The sequence below is a fragment of the Rhodnius prolixus genome, unplaced genomic scaffold (assembly GCF_049639745.1).
Source record: "Rhodnius prolixus isolate KJV_2025 unplaced genomic scaffold, Rpr scaffold_11, whole genome shotgun sequence".
Lineage (NCBI taxonomy): Eukaryota > Metazoa > Arthropoda > Insecta > Hemiptera > Reduviidae > Rhodnius > Rhodnius prolixus.
The window spans coordinates 6,902,511-6,920,632 of NW_027411625.1; the positions used below are offsets into that span (position 1 = coordinate 6,902,511).

Sequence of the window (18,122 nt, forward strand, 5' to 3'; positions counted from 1 at the left end):
TTACCGTTAAAAATAAAACTTTATTCACATTTTAGAGTGTTTAACATTAATCCAAGTAAGAACGGAAAATATGGGTCCGTTAATTTTATTTTTTACACAATTAGCCTAATTCAGAGAGGACGGAATTCAGATCGTGTTGAAGGACGAGAGATATTTCTTTTTGTGTGTTGAGATCGTCCTTTCTACGTTCAATGTTAACTTTAATCAAGTAATTAGCTTTTTTGGCCCGATTCAGCAACATTTCATTCTGTTTCACCTTTCTTTCTAGATATTTACATTTTTCTTCTAAACTCACATCAACACCTGGATCGGTATCGCCATCCGTCTCTGTCGAACTACTTCTATCACTCTCCTAGAAAAACAAATTTATTAATAATTATGATATTTATTAATTAGCTAATAATTTTTGAAAAAAATGTTTAATGGCAGTGTACATGGTGTACATTTTAGGACGGTTCAAATGCATTTCATGCTTAAACGGTTGATCTGAACAAAAAATGGTAGAGGAGAAATTTGTTGCCCGCCACCTCTAGTTTCAGAATACGTGACTTGATTTTAGATTCCTGCTTGCGTACGCGGCAGACGCGCGTCCAAAAGTAAGGGTTCGCAGTTGACCCCCATTTTCATACACACAGTTTTAAAGAATAAAAAAAGTTATGAAAGAAACCGGAAACCGCAGTTCGATATCTTTAAAATTAAAGGTGCTAGGCCATTTCAAATATATTTATTAATCATATTTCAATTTTTTTAACTTGTTATCTAAGAGAAAGAAGAACACGCGATAGGTCATTTTTATGTATTTTTTCATCCCCTTTCTATTAAAAATATTGCCAAGGCAGTAAAGCTAGTATTTTTCTTAATATCGGAAAATAAGTAGTTTTCCGAGTGATTTTCTAAGCAATAATCAATTATTAAGAGCTTTAAATGTTCACAAGCGTAGACAAAAGGGCTAAAAAAAAATTTATATTTGTTACAAACAAGAAGGTTAAATATTTTTTTGGTAATTTTAGGAGTTTTGCGTTTAATGACCAAAAAGTTGGAAACCTCCTGCTACATATTTAAGTGATCAATATCTTTCATTTAAGGGATCAAACTTATTCCTTAATTTATCAAATAATGCACTTTAAGCAGCTTGTGTAGCATGTAATGTGCCTTCAAAGGTGCCCTTGGTTAGTAGATTATAAAATGTACCATCTGAGGTACCAAAAATGCCTAATTATTCTCTTCTCTCCTTTAAAACAATAATAAATTTATTAGAAAGCTACCAGAAATAAAATTTTTTAGCGGGTTCGAGGTTTATCCATTAAAAAAAGCAATTCATTTTAATAATTAAACAACCATTTCTTCATCAATCAATATCCAGCTGAATAAAAGATATTTTAAAAAATTACTTCAAGAAATCTTGTGGGTTCAGAGGCTTTTTTTTATAAGGGTGCAAGCAAATCGCTTATTACGCTTCCCTCCTAGATTATATAATAAGGGTTTACTGAACTAGATAATGGTACCCATTTCTCTTTGCCTGCATGGAGAAAGATATCTTAGGTAGCTATCAATTCTATCAGTTACAACTCACTTGTTCATCTTCTTCATCTTCCTCGTCTTCGACCTCCACTTTCTGATCTTCCTCGCTGTCCATGCACTCCTCGTCCTCCCGCATAATGCTAGCCATTTTCTCCACTTCAGCTTGTAACAGCCTATACCGTTTCTTTTCCTCTCTGTAAAGACTTTGAAGCTTTGCCAGCTGCGCTTTCAGGTTCTTTGTCTCCCGTGATGCAATTGTGCGTTTTTCTTTGAGATTTTCCAGTTTTAATTTCAGCAATTTATACTGGCGCTCTTCCTGGGAGACAGCATCCGACACCTGTTCGTGTTCTTCAACCTCACCTGTTAGGGCAGAGAAACAGAAATTTTATTATTAACAATAATGGTAGTGAAAGCACACTACCTTACTCATCCCACTGTTTAGTAAAAATTCTTACTTAGGAAATGATACCAATCATGGTAAACTGCAGTGAAAGAAAGTTGATATACCTTCTTCAGTATCCGTGTCAGATTCATCTGTCTCGTCGTTGCCATCTGCGTCCCCAGGTGTTTGTGCCATTGATGGCATCCTCTTTATCGATTGTTGTTTGACGATACCGGTTTTTCCTTTGGTCTTTAGTTCCATTTCTAGTTGTGTATTGCGCAGCCACGAGCTCTCCAACTTCGCCCGTGTAAGATCCAATTCTTCAGCTGTTTTTTGATACTGTTCTTCCATATCTTTGGCCATTTTCGTCGATTGTGAGGCTTCTTCTTTTAACTTGGCAATTAGCTAATTTTAACAGAGTACAATATAATTATAATTTTTGGAGGGGGTTTGGAGGGTGACTACAAACAGAGAATTCGAGTTTGGAGATCCTCTAAGTATGGAAAAGTGGTTCTTAGAATGTGTAGAATCAGTTAATGAATGCGGTCAGCAAAATCAAATCGAATAGATCAGTATTTTAAGTTCTGATTATTAATTATTATTCATGAATCGAAAAACATCAAAATAATATTTGACGAAATTGTTTCAATTATTTAAAATAAATGTTTGTTAATTTTCTTTAATATTTTTAGTGTAATGTTATTTTTTAAAGAAAAAAATAAATAAAAACTATAAAAATAAATAAATAATTTTACGTAAGTACGTATAAAAGGTTAACGTTTTTGTTTAGTTTTGATTTCGGTTCTTTTATTTTTGAATGTTCCGAATCGTTTGATACGTTTGTTGTTTTTTTTGGCTATCACTTCTAGCAGAAGGATATTATTCCCATACCTTTTCTATTTTTTTTCATTTTTTGATATAATACTTTTATTTATAAATAAAAATGATTCAACCTCTTCAGAAATAGTGTACAGAAAAGGTTCTTTTAGTTCTTAAAAGCTCACCTATTAAAAATAGCATTGGAATAAGTTAATTCTGTTTTATTGGCTACAACCCCTATATTTTGTAAACACCACTTTTCTATCAGACTCAGGGGATAAGACATTTATTTCTGGTTAAAACTGAAAAAGTGGGAAATTATAATTAATTTTACCTTTTCATCTTCATCAGTTCTCACGGGCACCACTTGACTGCCTTCAATTTGTAATTTCCTAGTTAATTTCTCTTTTTCCAATTCAGCTTCTAAATTTAATAATCTTGCCATTAATCGTTTATTTTCTCTTTCTAAAGCCTCCTTATTTCGCATCTCCAGAGCTAACATTTGTTTAGTTGACTGTAAATCATCACGTACTTTGTCAATATCGTCTAATTCATCAGGCTCCGCCGCTACAGCTATCACGTCCGCTACACTAGCTGACTTTTGGATTTGTTCTTCAATAGTCATCTGTCGGCGGAATTTTCTAAGACCTAGAAAAATTAAAATTTATAAATAAATTAACTAACAAAAATTTTTCTAAAATACACCATAACACTGGAATGCTGGAAAAGGAAGAATATTCGAGAAAATATTATTTATATTACAATAATTTAGTTAAAATAAAAGTTCACCACACTTACCATTAAGATTTGGTTTACTCCTATCGTTAGTTTTCACTTTTTTCAAAGATACACCCGACTGAATTTCTTTCAGTAACAGATTATGAGCGTTTTGTTTCTCTGATTCGTACACGAACTGCAACAATATTCAGAAAGGATATTAATAAAATCACTTATTTCTCACAAATATATGATCCATAGAGCCTTTCTAAAATGGGAATTTTTTTTAGGAGGAAAAGTTTTCTAATTTTATGCCGATTGCGACTTCTACAAAATTTCACTTTTTTATAGAAGGTAGACAATATAGATTTCATTGTTACCTTACCTTCTACTTTTTTAAAGAAAAAAACAAACAAACATAATCCTTATCATTAAAGAATAATGAGACTTGTTTTTTCAAAAGTAGGTTTTTTTCCAAAATGTTTAAATCTAAACAAAAAAGCTTAAATTCACATTGTTGTAGTACTAAACTTTCAAAAGAATCTTTTGAACTTTTTTTTTGTAGAATTTTTCTCTTCCTAATTCCTCTAAATAAACAAAAACGAAATAGACCTTGAGTGTATCAAAAAAATAAATATTATTAAAATTAAAATAAACACTAATAAGAAAGTTACAGATACAAATCACAAATTAAGATATATTTTTTATCCTAATGTATGTTGTACAACAAATCAAGTTTCTACTGAGTACGGAAGTGTATGTAAATAATAATTAACAAACTAATAGTGAGAAATATAAATTATATATCTAATAATATTTTTGCAGTTCAATGATTTTCTCTTTGAACACTAATTTAAAGAAATCTTTGTTTAATCACGTTGCTCCACAAGTAGCTTATATTTACATAAGCTAGACGTTGAAGAAACACCCACATACAATACTTATAATTTACAACTTCTATCTTGTTTTCTGATTATAATGTTAAGTGTTCTATTGGATTCCATTGTAATTTACCTGGCCCTTTGCCTTTGTTTTTGGAATCACTGGAGCACTTCTATCGTTACATTTCACGTGATTTAGCTTAATTCCTTTTTCTACTTCTTTCATCATATCTGTCCAATCTGGACGTTTTCTTGGCCGACTTCTAAGGGCTTCTATTTTCAACTTTTTAGATTCTGACATCGGTTTGCTTGGCACACCTGTAAAAAATATATTTATTTTAATAAGTTCAAATTCCAGGCAATGGTTAAACGATCCCGGTGATAGATGTAAACTTACTATTATAAAGTACAAAAGGTGCTTTGTTGGTAGCTGTACTTAATGTCTAGCAAGATGATTGAATTATTCAATTCCATTTAAGAAGTTGTTTAAAAAGTTCAAGTTATATGCAGAGCAATGTTTGAACCAATTACCTGGCATAGGAGGCGGCCTTGGCGGTGGTAGAGGTGGTGGAGGCGGCGCTTGAGCCATGTTCTCTCGTTGGTCCACACCTTTCACTTCCTCCTCATGTCGACCAGTCGGGGGCTTCTGTACTATTCTCTCTCTTCGGTCGGGGGCTTTCTCCTCTCTTTTTCCCTTCTTAAATTTCTCCTCTTAACAAACAATATCTCAAATAAATGTATTACGTTAAAATTTTGTTAAAGCTTTGGTGCAAATCAATTTTATGAATCTGAATAAGATTAAATGTTGTGTGTACCACTGAATGATAGGTTATGTGATTGTCTAAAATGTAATGAGTACGATTTTTTTTCCTGCGCACGACTAAAGTACAGAAATTGAACACGTCTTAAAGAAAGCTATAATGCTAATCATGTTTTTTATTTAATTTTATTTTGTCTGAGACCCAAGGAGGTCAAATATTAAAAGTTGCAAGAAATCATTTAATGGACTAAAAAAAAATAAAAGAATGGAGAAATCATAAAAAAGCTTCACTATTTAGAATCCAACAAGTAAAAGAACATGATAAAAATATGAGCGGGTGTAGGCCTAATGGTCAAGAGCGTGGCTTTGTAAGGGGGAGATCCCTAGTTCGAATCCCGCGTATGACTACTTTTTATTGGTTAAAAAAAGGTTGTTTATAGTAAAGTCCCCACCCACGCCTCCCGCCTACGACATCTAATTGGTAGTTGGACGTCAAACCCCGCCTGAAAAAATAGGCGTTTACTTTACCATGCTAAATGCACACTGTTCTTCAAGTGACAAAGAATGAAGACATCACCTGATGGATGAAATCTCTGGCACTGCGCGCCCAAACAGTGGGTCTTAAATTTCTATGGAGTTAATATTTTTGATTTATGCGAATTGAAATGGTCAGAAGTAAGTAGTTTTGAAACCAAAGTTATGTTTGCTTTCTTCAGGCTGGTTGATAGTCTGTGTTTTAAACTAACACATATCAGACAGCTAATTGTCACTTGTTGATTAAAATTCAAAATCAGCATTCTCAAACATTAGATCAGGAGAATAAGACGTCTTAATAGATAATGTATCTATCTCTTCGAATTAAGAAGAATTGAGACTTCTGGCAAAGAAGAACAGGATAGGCAAAAATTCCATAATAATGGAAAGGCGAGTTGAAGTTCGTATATTGTTGGTATTAAGTATTAAATAACGCAAACTAACCTGGGATTTGTATTGAAACTTTTCTCTCTGTGGCCTCCCTGGGCGATCTGTTCTCTGCGGTATCTCTCCTTACTAGTCGCGGTTCTCTGAGTGCTTCAGATTTACCAGCCGGTACCGCAGCACTGTCTTTAGATTTGTGTCCAACACTCGAACTACCTTCAGCACTCTCTGTTTCAATTCTTATCGGTATAGATTTCTCCTGACCAGTTTTACTGCCTCTTATAGAATCTGCTCGCACGTCTTTCAATTTGGGTGTGGGCCGCCCTTCTGGTCTTTGTAATGTTTCTGGCTATACATAAATAAAAAAATTAAGTTAAAAATACAAAAATTAAGTAAACGATTGAAATGATAACCCATATTTGTGGGTAGTTTGTCGCAAAACATGCTCTTAGTTAGACAAGTCGAGTATTTGCCATGAAAAAGTGTACAGTGTCGATAGTGATGGGTCAACACATTATGCAGATATAGTGGCGTAAGAAGGTTAGGGGGGCAATCATTGGTAGATCCAGTGAGGTTTGAAACTCTATGTCAGACTTAGCAGTTTGATCACCAAAAGAAAGGAATTTCTGTCAGATACATACCCTTCCTCGCTGATAAGTTCAGACAGTTTACCTTCACAAAAATTGGGTCGCGAGGAACGGATCTGCAGAAAGACTGGCAACTTCTTCAAGAAGTTAGGCATCCAGTCTGCAGACAGTCTTACCGAGTCCTCAATGAATGACTGCCTAGGGTATTCTTCGCCTCCATATTAATGGTACTTAGTTGTTTTTGGCCGAATTATTTGTTACTTTTTTTTTGTATCACTTAAGACCATGTCCGCCTTAACTTTGTTAACAATATACTCTTTATTCGGGTTCGAGTCCAGCTGCTAACCCTTAGATTTTCTCTTCTTAGGAGCTTCTTACAGCTGACTGTCCGGTGATGGTCAGTCTTGTTTGTAACGAGAAGACGCCAATAACCTAAGATAGCTGACGCGCCTTATATCATTTAAAAAAATATACTCTTAAACATTTTAACTTGATTGTTTAACCCAGACATTTGTCTTTCTAGACATCAGCCATTAAAACAATGTATTTCTTTGTACTATTACCATTACTAGAATTGATTTTCGAGTATGTTGACGTATGAGTGATCAGTACGATGTGTTACAGCTAACCAATACGTGTAGTTATCCAGCACTGTATAGTGTATTTCTGTTCAGAATGCACTGATATAACAAAACTTTACATCTTAAAAACCTCAAAATTGGTAGGGAAAACCTGCTACTGAGTTACCTCTGTTGCGTGTTTTTCAAGAGTGCGCCTAGGTTAACTGTAGCGATCTCTGTTGATTAATTTGGAATCATATCGTCACAGAAATTTTTTTTGCTGTGCGTGGGCCTATTTGACATAGTCAATATTCTTTTGTTTTTATTTATTTTTTTATCAATTTGCTCCCTTGCGTGACGGTTCAAGTCTGTAGAATATCAATTTTATTTTATTTTTTTAAAATAGTGTTGAGCAGAATGCGTCCGCCTTTGGATTCATTGGATTTGTATTAGTTGCAGGGTTGGAATTGATTCCAGTTTCTGTAGCTTTTAGTTATTATATAAGCAGTTTACACTGCGATGATCAGATTGATTGAAAATGTTATATTACAGTAGAATTTGCCAGAACACAATGGACACGTTATTTAGTTTATTCATGTACATTAATTTATACATATGATCAAATTTGTTGCAATTAAAACAAAGAATTAAAGAAATGTATTCCATTCTCTGCATGTGATATCAACTTTATCAACAAGTAATTTATGAAACAATGCTAGCACAACTTCAATGTTGCAATGTTTTATCCGCTACGGTGATCGTACGTCCCTTATTTAAGAGGGCAATCCTTTATTTCACTGCCCTGTCCTCTAACTTTATTTTCTAAAAAATAGGTCTTTTGTTCTTTATTTTGTATAGTGGATGCAAAGTATTTTTTTAAAAAAATTGCTTAATATTATATTAAACAAGTTAGTTTCGTGTACGCCATCGTGACCAGTGTTGTCATCGTGTCGTGCATTCGTTGAATTTTCTTTATGTCTCCCTGGATCGAATTTCCCCCATCAAACGAATATTTCCATTGGTGAATAATATGTAGACGAATGCAAAAACACCCAGTTAAAGGTAAACACATTAGAAGCATGTATTTCCGTCAAATACAACTTTCAAATGAACTGTATGGAATTTTATGATCGTGAACCGGCGCTATTAAAAGAAATTAATTCTACTGAAAAGTATCAAAATTAATGTTACTTTAATTTTTAGAATGTGTGTATAAGTGTTATAATTAAGATTGTTTAAAATTGTAGTGGATGCATTGTTATATTGCACTATTTTCTTAATAAATGTTAAAAACTTATGAATTTTATAAGGTATCTTTATTTTCTTTGATATGTCCTTTATTTTCCCCCATAAAATATGGTCACCGTGATTATCCTTGAATTTTTATCAACTAAAGGTTTTCGCCATCTTTACTATCAAAATGTACGTGCTTTTTTTAAAATCAGTCAGTAACATTATTAGTCTCTGAACAGCAATACATTACACAATAGTGGTGACGCGGTTTAAACTTGATATGTATTGCTTCAAATTCAGCTATTGCAAGTAGATGGAACTACGCACAATTTTATACACACAAATACTCGTAAATGAGTTTTAAAAAAATGCATAAATAAATAATTTTTCTCGTGTTCATAAGTCCTAAAACCATGTACTTTCGATTAACATGCGCATATAATCTGCTCGTACCCATACACAATCAATGCGCCAAGAACATTTTGATCGTGTGTAGGTATTTTAGGTTTTGTTCGATTAGAAAAATCCCGTCATTTAAAGTAGAACAAGGTAAAAACAGAACTTAATTCTTTTCCCTGGTGGGGCAGAATAATTAAGAAGGTTTTGAAGATAATTTCAGATTGTCTTATTTATTACAAAATGCTCCTAATTAACAAAGTGTTATAGAGTGGTGTAATAAGTTATTGAGTGTTAAGATGTTTACCACTTACTTTCTACATCTTGAATATTACTTGCATTAATTTAGGTAAAAACAATAACAAAGATCCTGTATTTATTGACACAACGTACACTGTACTTAGCGCAGGATCGATCAACTTAGTCACTGGAAATTTAGAACTATGAATCGTCCAAGAACACTTCATTAGATCTGAAGAATGAATCTGTCTTTGAAAGTGTTGCTTTAACTAGCAGTTCACTATTTATAGCCAAGACTATATATACATATCATGTCAATTTATAGTGCACACTATCGAGACGTAGGCTATGTTCAGAGATAACAAAAGTAGTTTATACTCCTTCTAAAAATATAACTATCTTCCCAAAAAAATATGTGCGTCGAACTAAAAAAAAATAGCGAAGGTCTCTACAGTGTGTACATTAACGCGGTGGTCAAAAGAAAGTTTAAAAGGTAAATTATACGAAGAACATCATCATTCTGAAAAAACGGAACAGTATTTTGAAAAATAAATGAGTATTTTTTAAATATCTGTATCCTACAAAGTAATAAGTAAATAACAAGAACAGAATATAAAGATATGGAAGTTAATAAGTTTTTAAACAATTAAACAAATAAGAAAATTGAGTGGACAAAAGTAAGTTTATTTTATATTTTTTGATTATTATTATCTTTGTAATTGAACAGTTTGTTAATTTTAATAGTTTGTAGGACTGCTTGTAGCCTTTTGGTATATTTTAATCTAAGTTTTCTATTATATTTATTAGAAGATTATACAATTTTTGTTGTACTGCTTCCAAAAATGATTCTTTGTTAGTACGGGCACATAAAGGGGTGTGTTCATCTAAAATCGTCCAGAGATTCTTTAGGTTTAACAACTGGTGATTGTGGTGACCATTCGAGTTTTTCAATTTTTTTTTCAGAACAAAAATTTGGATGCAACTTTTGGTCGTTATCTTGCTGGATACCAAGCAAATCTTTTCTACTGATTCTAGTAAATTATTATTTAAAATGTTATAATAATCAACGACAGTCATTCTCCCATCAATTTTTAACTAATTTCCCAACGGCCCCAAATCATAATCGAACCGCTAACGTGTTTAACAATCGATTGAACATTTTGGTTTTTTTTAGGCGATCTCACCATACTCTTTTTCTTTTTCTTCTGATCCAATTCACTCAAATTTAGTTTCCTCAGACCATATAATGTGTTCCAAAAATGATAAGGGCTTAGGCCCATATTCACGGGTACCAACTTTAAGGTTTCTTTTGTCCGCCACTGTAGCTCTATTTCTGTGGCCCAAATTTGCTGTGAACTCGTCATTTTCTGTATCAGTAATGCTAAAAAATCTAACCTATTTGTTATGTTCAAAACGTTTAACTCGCATTACATACTGAACGTTGCTGATAAAAAAAAAAAACAATCATGAAAGGGAGATGGAATTAATTGTTCTTACTATAAGTAAGAAGCATAAGCATGCTCATATGCTCGTAGTAAATTCGGCATGAATTAAAATTTAGTTGGCCTTAATTGGCTGAATTTAAATGAGCTGGAGTTTTTTCTGTTTTGTTTTGTTTTGTAAGCGAAGATCAACTTGGTAAACTTAATGAAGGCTTCATTACAAGTATTTTGACTCTGTTTACTAATTTTTGGCCAGCCATATTTCCAATTTCGGCAAATTAGGCAAAGCAGCCGTGATAAAAACCAAAAACATTCTACCACAAATTTGTCTATACGAAAATATTACACTGTTTTTGATCCAATAATTGCTCTAAAATACAGTTAACTCCCGATTATCCGTGTATAAATTTAATTTTAAAAAAACAAAAATAAAAATAGTACATTTCCTTTAAATATTTTTGTGGTCTTTCAAGTTTCTGCGTCCTTTAAGCATAGGCGCTTTTATAGGATAGTTGGTGGGCGGGGGGTTTATCTGAAGAAGCTGACGTAGTTTCAGTTACATAAATAGTCGCATTGTTTTTGTGTCAAGTCAAGCGTTTAATTGTTTGAAGCATTGATTGATTGAATATATTTTTAGAAATGTATATAAGGCGTTTTATTAATATAAAGAAATAAAAAAACATTGGATTATCCGTGCCAAGTTTCACCATCATTAGCCCGTATAATCGGGTTAATTGTTAATTGCAGGATGCTGTGAAATGCAAATAATTTAATTGAATTTTGTTAATCTGAACTTGTTAGCTTTTTAACTGCAACATACTCATGTTTTGTGCTAGAGAAAAGTGCACACTGTCAAGGCCCACATGTGAGTCTGAACTAGCATTACCTTCTACGTCTCGTTAATACGCATGCATTTGTGCAACAATTTTTTTCTTCTCATTGCGCAATTTGGGTATAAATTAGTGTAAGGGATATTTAGGCTTTTTTTTTTTTTAAATTTAACATTGGAAATAGTAATAGGCTTTTCTAAATGATAAGTGGTGTTTTTTAGAAGCAGTTTTTTTTTTTGTAGGTTTCTTTAAAAATGACCCTACATGCCCTTTATTTAACCTAAATTCTTCCAGTTCACAAAAGAAGGTAAGTGAAGAGAATGATCTTTATGAAGATATCCATGTACTGGTCTATTGCTGGTATTATTCAAGAAAATTTTTGTTCTCTCATTTTCAGTAGATTTTTTAATCCAGCTTTTAGTGTTTTTCCAAAAAAATAAGAATAAGTAGCATCAAGTTCAAATTTGTTATTTCGCTTAGGTGCTAACAGAGGGCGCCCCAATAAGGTATTGGTCTAAATCAATCAAGCAGAAGTCAGTTTACCAGTTTTTCTTGAAAGAGCTGCAACGATTTCCTTTAGACTTGTTTTTATTTTTATTTATTTATTTAGTTACAATACGGGCAATCACCCAGTTACAATAAAATATAATTCAATGTAATTTATAAGTAACATATAATATAATTTATAAAATATGCATATTTTGTCATAGAAATAAAATATATTAATAATCATAGTAAAAATAAAAAAGAAAAACAATTAATTTCAGGCTTTTTGAGGAATATAACAAATTGAACGATGCAGTAAAAACTAAAGTACTTAACTGAATCAATAAATTTTAATGATTGCACAATTAATTAGAATGATTTTAGCAATATTGAGGTGCGGTCAATCAATAAATTCAAACACAAATTTTGTTTCATCTCACCAGCAACTCAATATTCCCAAAGTCATCAAAACAATGGTCGAAAACCAGAACTATCATTAATTGGTATGTAATTGTTCCTTAGTGACTAATAATTGTAAAAATCAGTTATTTAAAAAACATTTCAATTCGATCATGCTAGTGTTAAATAAATGAAAATCAGAGGGTAGATGATTACCTATAATATGTTGCATTTATGCTACTTCTAATACTTTTATATGAAATATTTTCCCAGAAAAATGCGAAAGTACGATAAAGGGAATTCTGGGAGATAGCAGTTGTATGCTTCCCATAACCTTCCCTTAATTGTCTTGCCAACCTGTTTAATATTGATAAGAAGCAAATGTGGGATTAAATAACTAAATTAAATGGAAATAATCCGATGGTAAAGGTTTTACTTTACCAAATAGATTTTTTGTTTTCTCGTAAACGACTTCTGCAATTTTATGTAATCTTTGAATGATGATGCAGTTCTACAATATGAAACATTTACAACGAAAATTCGATTCTGATAGTGAGAGGGGGTACTACGTAAATTCTTTTTAAAGTGGTAGCAATTATTACCCAAACGTGCGGGGGGGTTAAAGAACATTTTTGGGTAAAAACTTTTGTGAATAAAATGTAAGAGATGTTTTTCTATGGATTGCTCTGTTTGGTATCAGACTTTAGCGTGGTTTGTTATTATATTGGTTGTCAATAACATTATCTTTGCTTATATTATTTGATCGCTTATCACAGAAGAAAGTTTTAGTTCTTTAATTAACGTCACAATGCACGGCCCTAATTAGGGCAACTTTTAGCATAAATTTGACTACAATACAGTCACTGGTACTTACTTGTGGCGGAGGTCTGTTGCCCATCCAAGTTGGAGGTGGCGCCGGTAACGGTGGTGGTCCATCTTTAACCCACGGTGGCCGGAAAGTGCTCCGAGGTTCTGTTTCTGGACCTTTTGGTCGAATTGATGGCATTTCCCTACACAAAAAAGAAATGATGTCCAACTTATTTGCATCATTGCATAATCTATTCAAATGAACTTCATTATCATAGTAAATTTCTAAATAAAATTAGTTACAAAACGCTTGTCTGAGAGAACGGACTGTAATAAATCGCATCACCTTCTAATTCTAATTGACAGTTTGGGTTGGACTTAAGATTTGCACGTTTTTCCTAATTTAAGATAACCTTAAAACATGTATATCCGGTAAATATTTGACACGATCTCAAACTAAGAAGTGAGAGAGAGTAGAATAAAAAAAAAAAGCAGTTTAAAAAGAAATCGTTCCCTACAGATACATTTCAGAATGGTTACAGCTTAGTGAGCGAATTTGGCTGGCCGCCATTGGCGTTGCGTCCGCCCTGGCAGCGATCCCACACCATCGCTAGCCCACCACTGATTTCTATCTTCAAATTAGCATTACATTCATCATCACGCTGTATATGAGTGGTGCTGTTTTCGTTTTTTAAAGAATTTATCAACAGTTTTATTACTGTTGAATAAATACCATTTTCCTTCGCAATTGGAGATTGGACACGATAGTCGGCAGGCTTACTAAGGCCATGTCATGTATGGGCAGATTTTTTCACCAAGTGGAAAATAAAAAATTAACCCCTTAAAAACGGAGGCTATCCTTTTTACTAAGCGCAGGCCGATCTTGTATCGACATGTCTACATCGGGGGACGGATTGTGCCGTGGACTGCTACTATCAAGTATCTTGGAGTATTACTGGATCGTGGGCTGACTTTTACTTTCCACATAAAGGATAGAGGCAAGGCAGCCATTCGAGTACTATTCCCGCTGTTCTGCAGGGACTCTAATCTGCCCCCAGAGAATAAACTCCTCTTGCACAAGGTTAGGCCTAACTAACCCTAAACTAACCTGTACAAGTGGTTAGGCCTGTGTTACTTTATGCTTGTCCCTTCTTGGAGTTTGACATGTTGATTCAATATCGCCTCGCTGCAGATCATCCAAAATAAATTCCTCAGGTTTGACACAACTTCTTCCCCGTTACACCAGACTTACACTAGTTACACTAACATTGACTATGTAGAACACTACAACAAGTACCTCGCTACTGGTTGTTTCAGTAAGTGTGAATCAAAGTCACAACCACCTAATGCAGACTAATAGTGGACTACAGTATGGACACGGAGCACAGGCACAGGAGAGTTAAGGACTCCCTGAAGTAAAACTTTTCTTATCAGCTGAGGGGTTTTCATTTGTTTTTTCCCCTCATTATTTACTTTTTATATTTTTTTTACAATTTCTGAAACATTACTTCTGCTGGAGGTTATAGTATTTGTTACTGGCACTCCAATGTGTATATGTATAAATTTTCATTTATTAAATAAATTTTTGTCTATCTATCTATCTATAATGCAATAGGATAGTGGTCGATTCTACCTTTTGAGTTTTCAGAGCAAAAAATCTATGTGTTTCTTTTAAACATTAATTTAAGGATGTGGTTAGAAATTAAAAACATACGTAAAATAGCTGAAAATTCTAATTTGGCACTTGGTTAAGTTGGTACTACAAGAAAACCAACAACTGTGTATGTTTTAGGTTAAAAATTGTGTGTGGGCTCTTAAGATAAAAGTTCAATGAATTATCTAGCATCGCGTTAATGTTCGCGGAAGTATAATAATAATGATAATTTACCCACACTCCCTCTTGTCGGCTAGACCGATAACTTATGAAGGGAAGTGTGGACCTAGGTCGGATTACCCGGGGCTCCGCCATGCCTCACTGGCTGAGATATTGGTTGGACGCAAATCGGGTGGAGAGACATGTGCCTTCCTAGTACGAGAAAAGAACATAGCTCTAGGGGCGCTAATGACCATAGTCGTCGATGCGCAAAAAATTAAAAAATTAAGGATTTTACTTTAAATTTCCCGGCCATTTTCGACCTCCTATATTTCTGCAATTCCGATTTTTTACGGTGATGCGCTAGTGGAAGGTTGCGGTACAGGTTATGAAGGGTGATGATTGGTGAGAGTCTATATTAACCTATATCATACAACATCTGAAAAAGATCAAACTATACTCTCCACTATCTATATTTAATTGAAAAAACAAATACTCTACTAAACCAGTACATTACTACATAACTAGATTGCAAACTAAATGGTGAATGGATTTAAAAATACGAAAATGAAACAGAGGAACGCCGAGCCCAGATGGAAACAAACGATTATAGAAATAAACAAACGCCACAAGTGTGACAGTTGGAGTCCTTCCAATAGAATTATGTGGGTCACAGCTGGGCTACTAGTTATGATTATATTTACTTTAATGATCTGCTCTGTCATTGTTGCTTGTAGAGCCAATCATGCACATTTTCAACCCAGAACTGCACACTACTTTCTCTTGCATTGCACTCCAGATTCGCAAATGTTATTTAATATATTGTCTTTTAATAAATATTATATATTTATTTAAAAATAAAATATGGGCCAACTTTAGAGGTTTACACGTATTGAGTCTAAATATAAGTTTATCTCATTTTTGCATAATTACAATAGGACTGTACATCGGAGGGAAGATGACGTCACAGAATTTCTGCCTTTGCCATAAGTTTTTATTAGAATAGTAAAGTAATCGCCTAATTTTTTAGACTTTTATTAAAATAATTTACTTGAGAAATTGAAAGGGTGCTTCTAGATTTTCAAAAAGGATTAGATGGATTACTGAAACTCATTAAGAAAATCTATCACTCGGAATACAACTTTATTGAATGGATTTTGCTCTTTACAATTTTTTTTTTCGGGAAATATTACAAAAACAGAAAAGTTTAAATCAAAGGTGGCCAACCTGCTAAATAAACTACTATAGTTTATAGTACTCATCCACCTCTTTATTTGTGTACAATTGCAGCTTTCTAGCTCAATTTTTGAAGGAGATATGAGGTGATAAATTTTGGAAGCTTTACATTCCCCTTATATTTCGAATTGCTGTATCTCCATATCTATTGGAGTAATCTCTGCGGAAATATACGGAATTATAGGACTCATCCACTACTAGATTGTGAACAATTGCAGCTGTATAGGTTAATTTTTAAAGGAGATATATGGTGATAAACTTTGGGAGCTTTACAATTCCTTCCTAATTCGGATTGCTGTATCTCCTGTCCTGTTAGTATAATCTTTGCGAAAATACACACAGTTATAGTGCTCATCCACCTCTTCAATTATGCACAATTGCAGCTTTCTAGCTGTATTTATAAATTAATATATAAGTTAATACATTTTTGGAGCCTTACATTTCATTCTCATTTTGAAAGTTTGAGTTTTCTCTGTGGAAACGTTTAGAATTTTAGTACTCATCTACCTCTTTAATAGTGCACAATTGCAGCTTTCTAGCTCAATTTTTGAAGGAGATATAAGGTGATAAAATTTGGGAGCTTTACATTTCCTTCATATTTCAAATTTTTGTATCTCCGGTCCTATTCGTGAAATCTCTACGGAAATATGGGCAATTATAGTACTTATCTAGTTTTTCAATTGTGCCAATTGCAGTGTTTATGCTGTTTTTATAAAGATTTATGTTAATAAATTTTTGGGAGCTCAACATTTTATTCATATTTCGATTTGCTGTATCTCTTGGGATATAAATATAGATTTTTATACCACCTTTGTCACAAAAGAATAATTTTTTAATTTGAGAAATCTGGCACAAAAAGTTGTGAGTGCTTTTGGATCTAATTTCAGCAGGGAATCGTTTTTTCGGAAATGAAATTTACTGTTCATAAGTCACGCTCGTACTTAACGGATGAAAACCTGCAACATCATCTACTTTGTGCAAATACGCGTATTGAGATCGACTTGCAAGAGATAAATGAAAGAGATGAGAAACAAATATTTCGCTAATTGAATAAATTAAATATTATTCCGCCATCTCATAATTGTGATTTTTGTGTTATCTATGTTTATATGTATGAATAATAATAAAAACAACAATTATTAATTCTGTTTTGAATTTTTACTGTAAAAATCTTTGGTAGTGGTTCCAATGTGTGTATCTATTGATACACATATAATTTTATAAGCGGCCCGCATGCTTACTAACGAATTTACAAAGTTGCCCGCAAGATCATTTGGTTCGACTACCCGTGGTCTAAATATGGTCTAAGCATGGTTGTGATTCGTTGCGTCAATGTTTTATATGTATTAACTTGGTCCGTTTATTATGTGGAGATCCAAAATGGTATGCAAGAATTGTTTATAACTAAAAGTTTTAAAGAAAAGCCACCAGTAAGAACAGAGTATGCAGTGGACCTTGCACCAATCAGCAAACCTTGAAGAAATTCTCTTTTTAAAACGCAACAAGAACTTTTTAAAAACAAATATAGTTGTTTCTAAAGTATTTATGAATTAATGTCAACAAAAATAATTTGAAATACTTAGGTGTGGGTAATGTTGTACTCTGTTAGAAAAGCAGACAAAGTATATAGTTATAATTATATCTGATTTAAATACTTTAATTTTGATACTATCTTGGAATAGTTCCAAGTTTATTTCAGAAATGCATCATAATGACGTGGACTTGCAGAAGCTCTTTAATCACTACGTATAACTATTACGTAATTTGGACGCAATTATCGCACCACTTTTGCTTTCTTTGAAGAAAGTGGAATTATGCTTATTAGTAATAACATGAATTATAAAAGACTTTTCTTGTCAAAAAAAAAAAATCACAAAAAAATGTTTACATCATTCTGCAACCTTTTGAATACCTTGATGATATCATTATTAAGAATATTTTCATAATTATATATTTTATGTGCTATATACTTTTTCAGATATAGTGACCTTGGTACATCCAGATAAGCATGCCTACACATCGGTAATAATGAAGAGCAATAGTAGCAAACGAACCAGAATTATTAATTGGCTGCCTTATGAAATCGCCACATATG

General features: G+C 33.1%; 1 protein-coding gene across 3 annotated transcripts in view; it reads right to left on the reverse strand.

Moving 5' to 3' along the window:
• Positions 1-18,122, reverse strand: part of LOC141459392 (uncharacterized) — a 20,120-nt gene continuing 1,998 nt past the window's right edge. The window contains exons 1-10 of one of the 3 annotated variants that reach the window (XM_074138433.1): positions 13,325-13,464; positions 13,046-13,181; positions 6,059-6,347; positions 4,852-5,031; positions 4,454-4,638; positions 3,521-3,635; positions 3,057-3,370; positions 2,029-2,308; positions 1,574-1,881; positions 1-352 (exon numbers count right to left, since the gene is read on the reverse strand). In XM_074138433.1, the coding sequence (XP_073994534.1) occupies positions 101-352; positions 1,574-1,881; positions 2,029-2,308; positions 3,057-3,370; positions 3,521-3,635; positions 4,454-4,638; positions 4,852-5,031; positions 6,059-6,347; positions 13,046-13,177 (2,055 nt within the window). In that variant the 5' untranslated portion in view covers positions 13,178-13,181; positions 13,325-13,464 and the 3' untranslated portion in view covers positions 1-100. Of the gene's footprint in view, positions 353-1,573; positions 1,882-2,028; positions 2,309-3,056; positions 3,371-3,520; positions 3,636-4,453; positions 4,639-4,851; positions 5,032-6,058; positions 6,348-7,148; positions 7,286-13,045; positions 13,182-13,324; positions 13,465-18,122 lie in introns of those variants that run through there. The other 2 variants (XM_074138432.1, XM_074138434.1) reach the window with 2 other exon arrangements.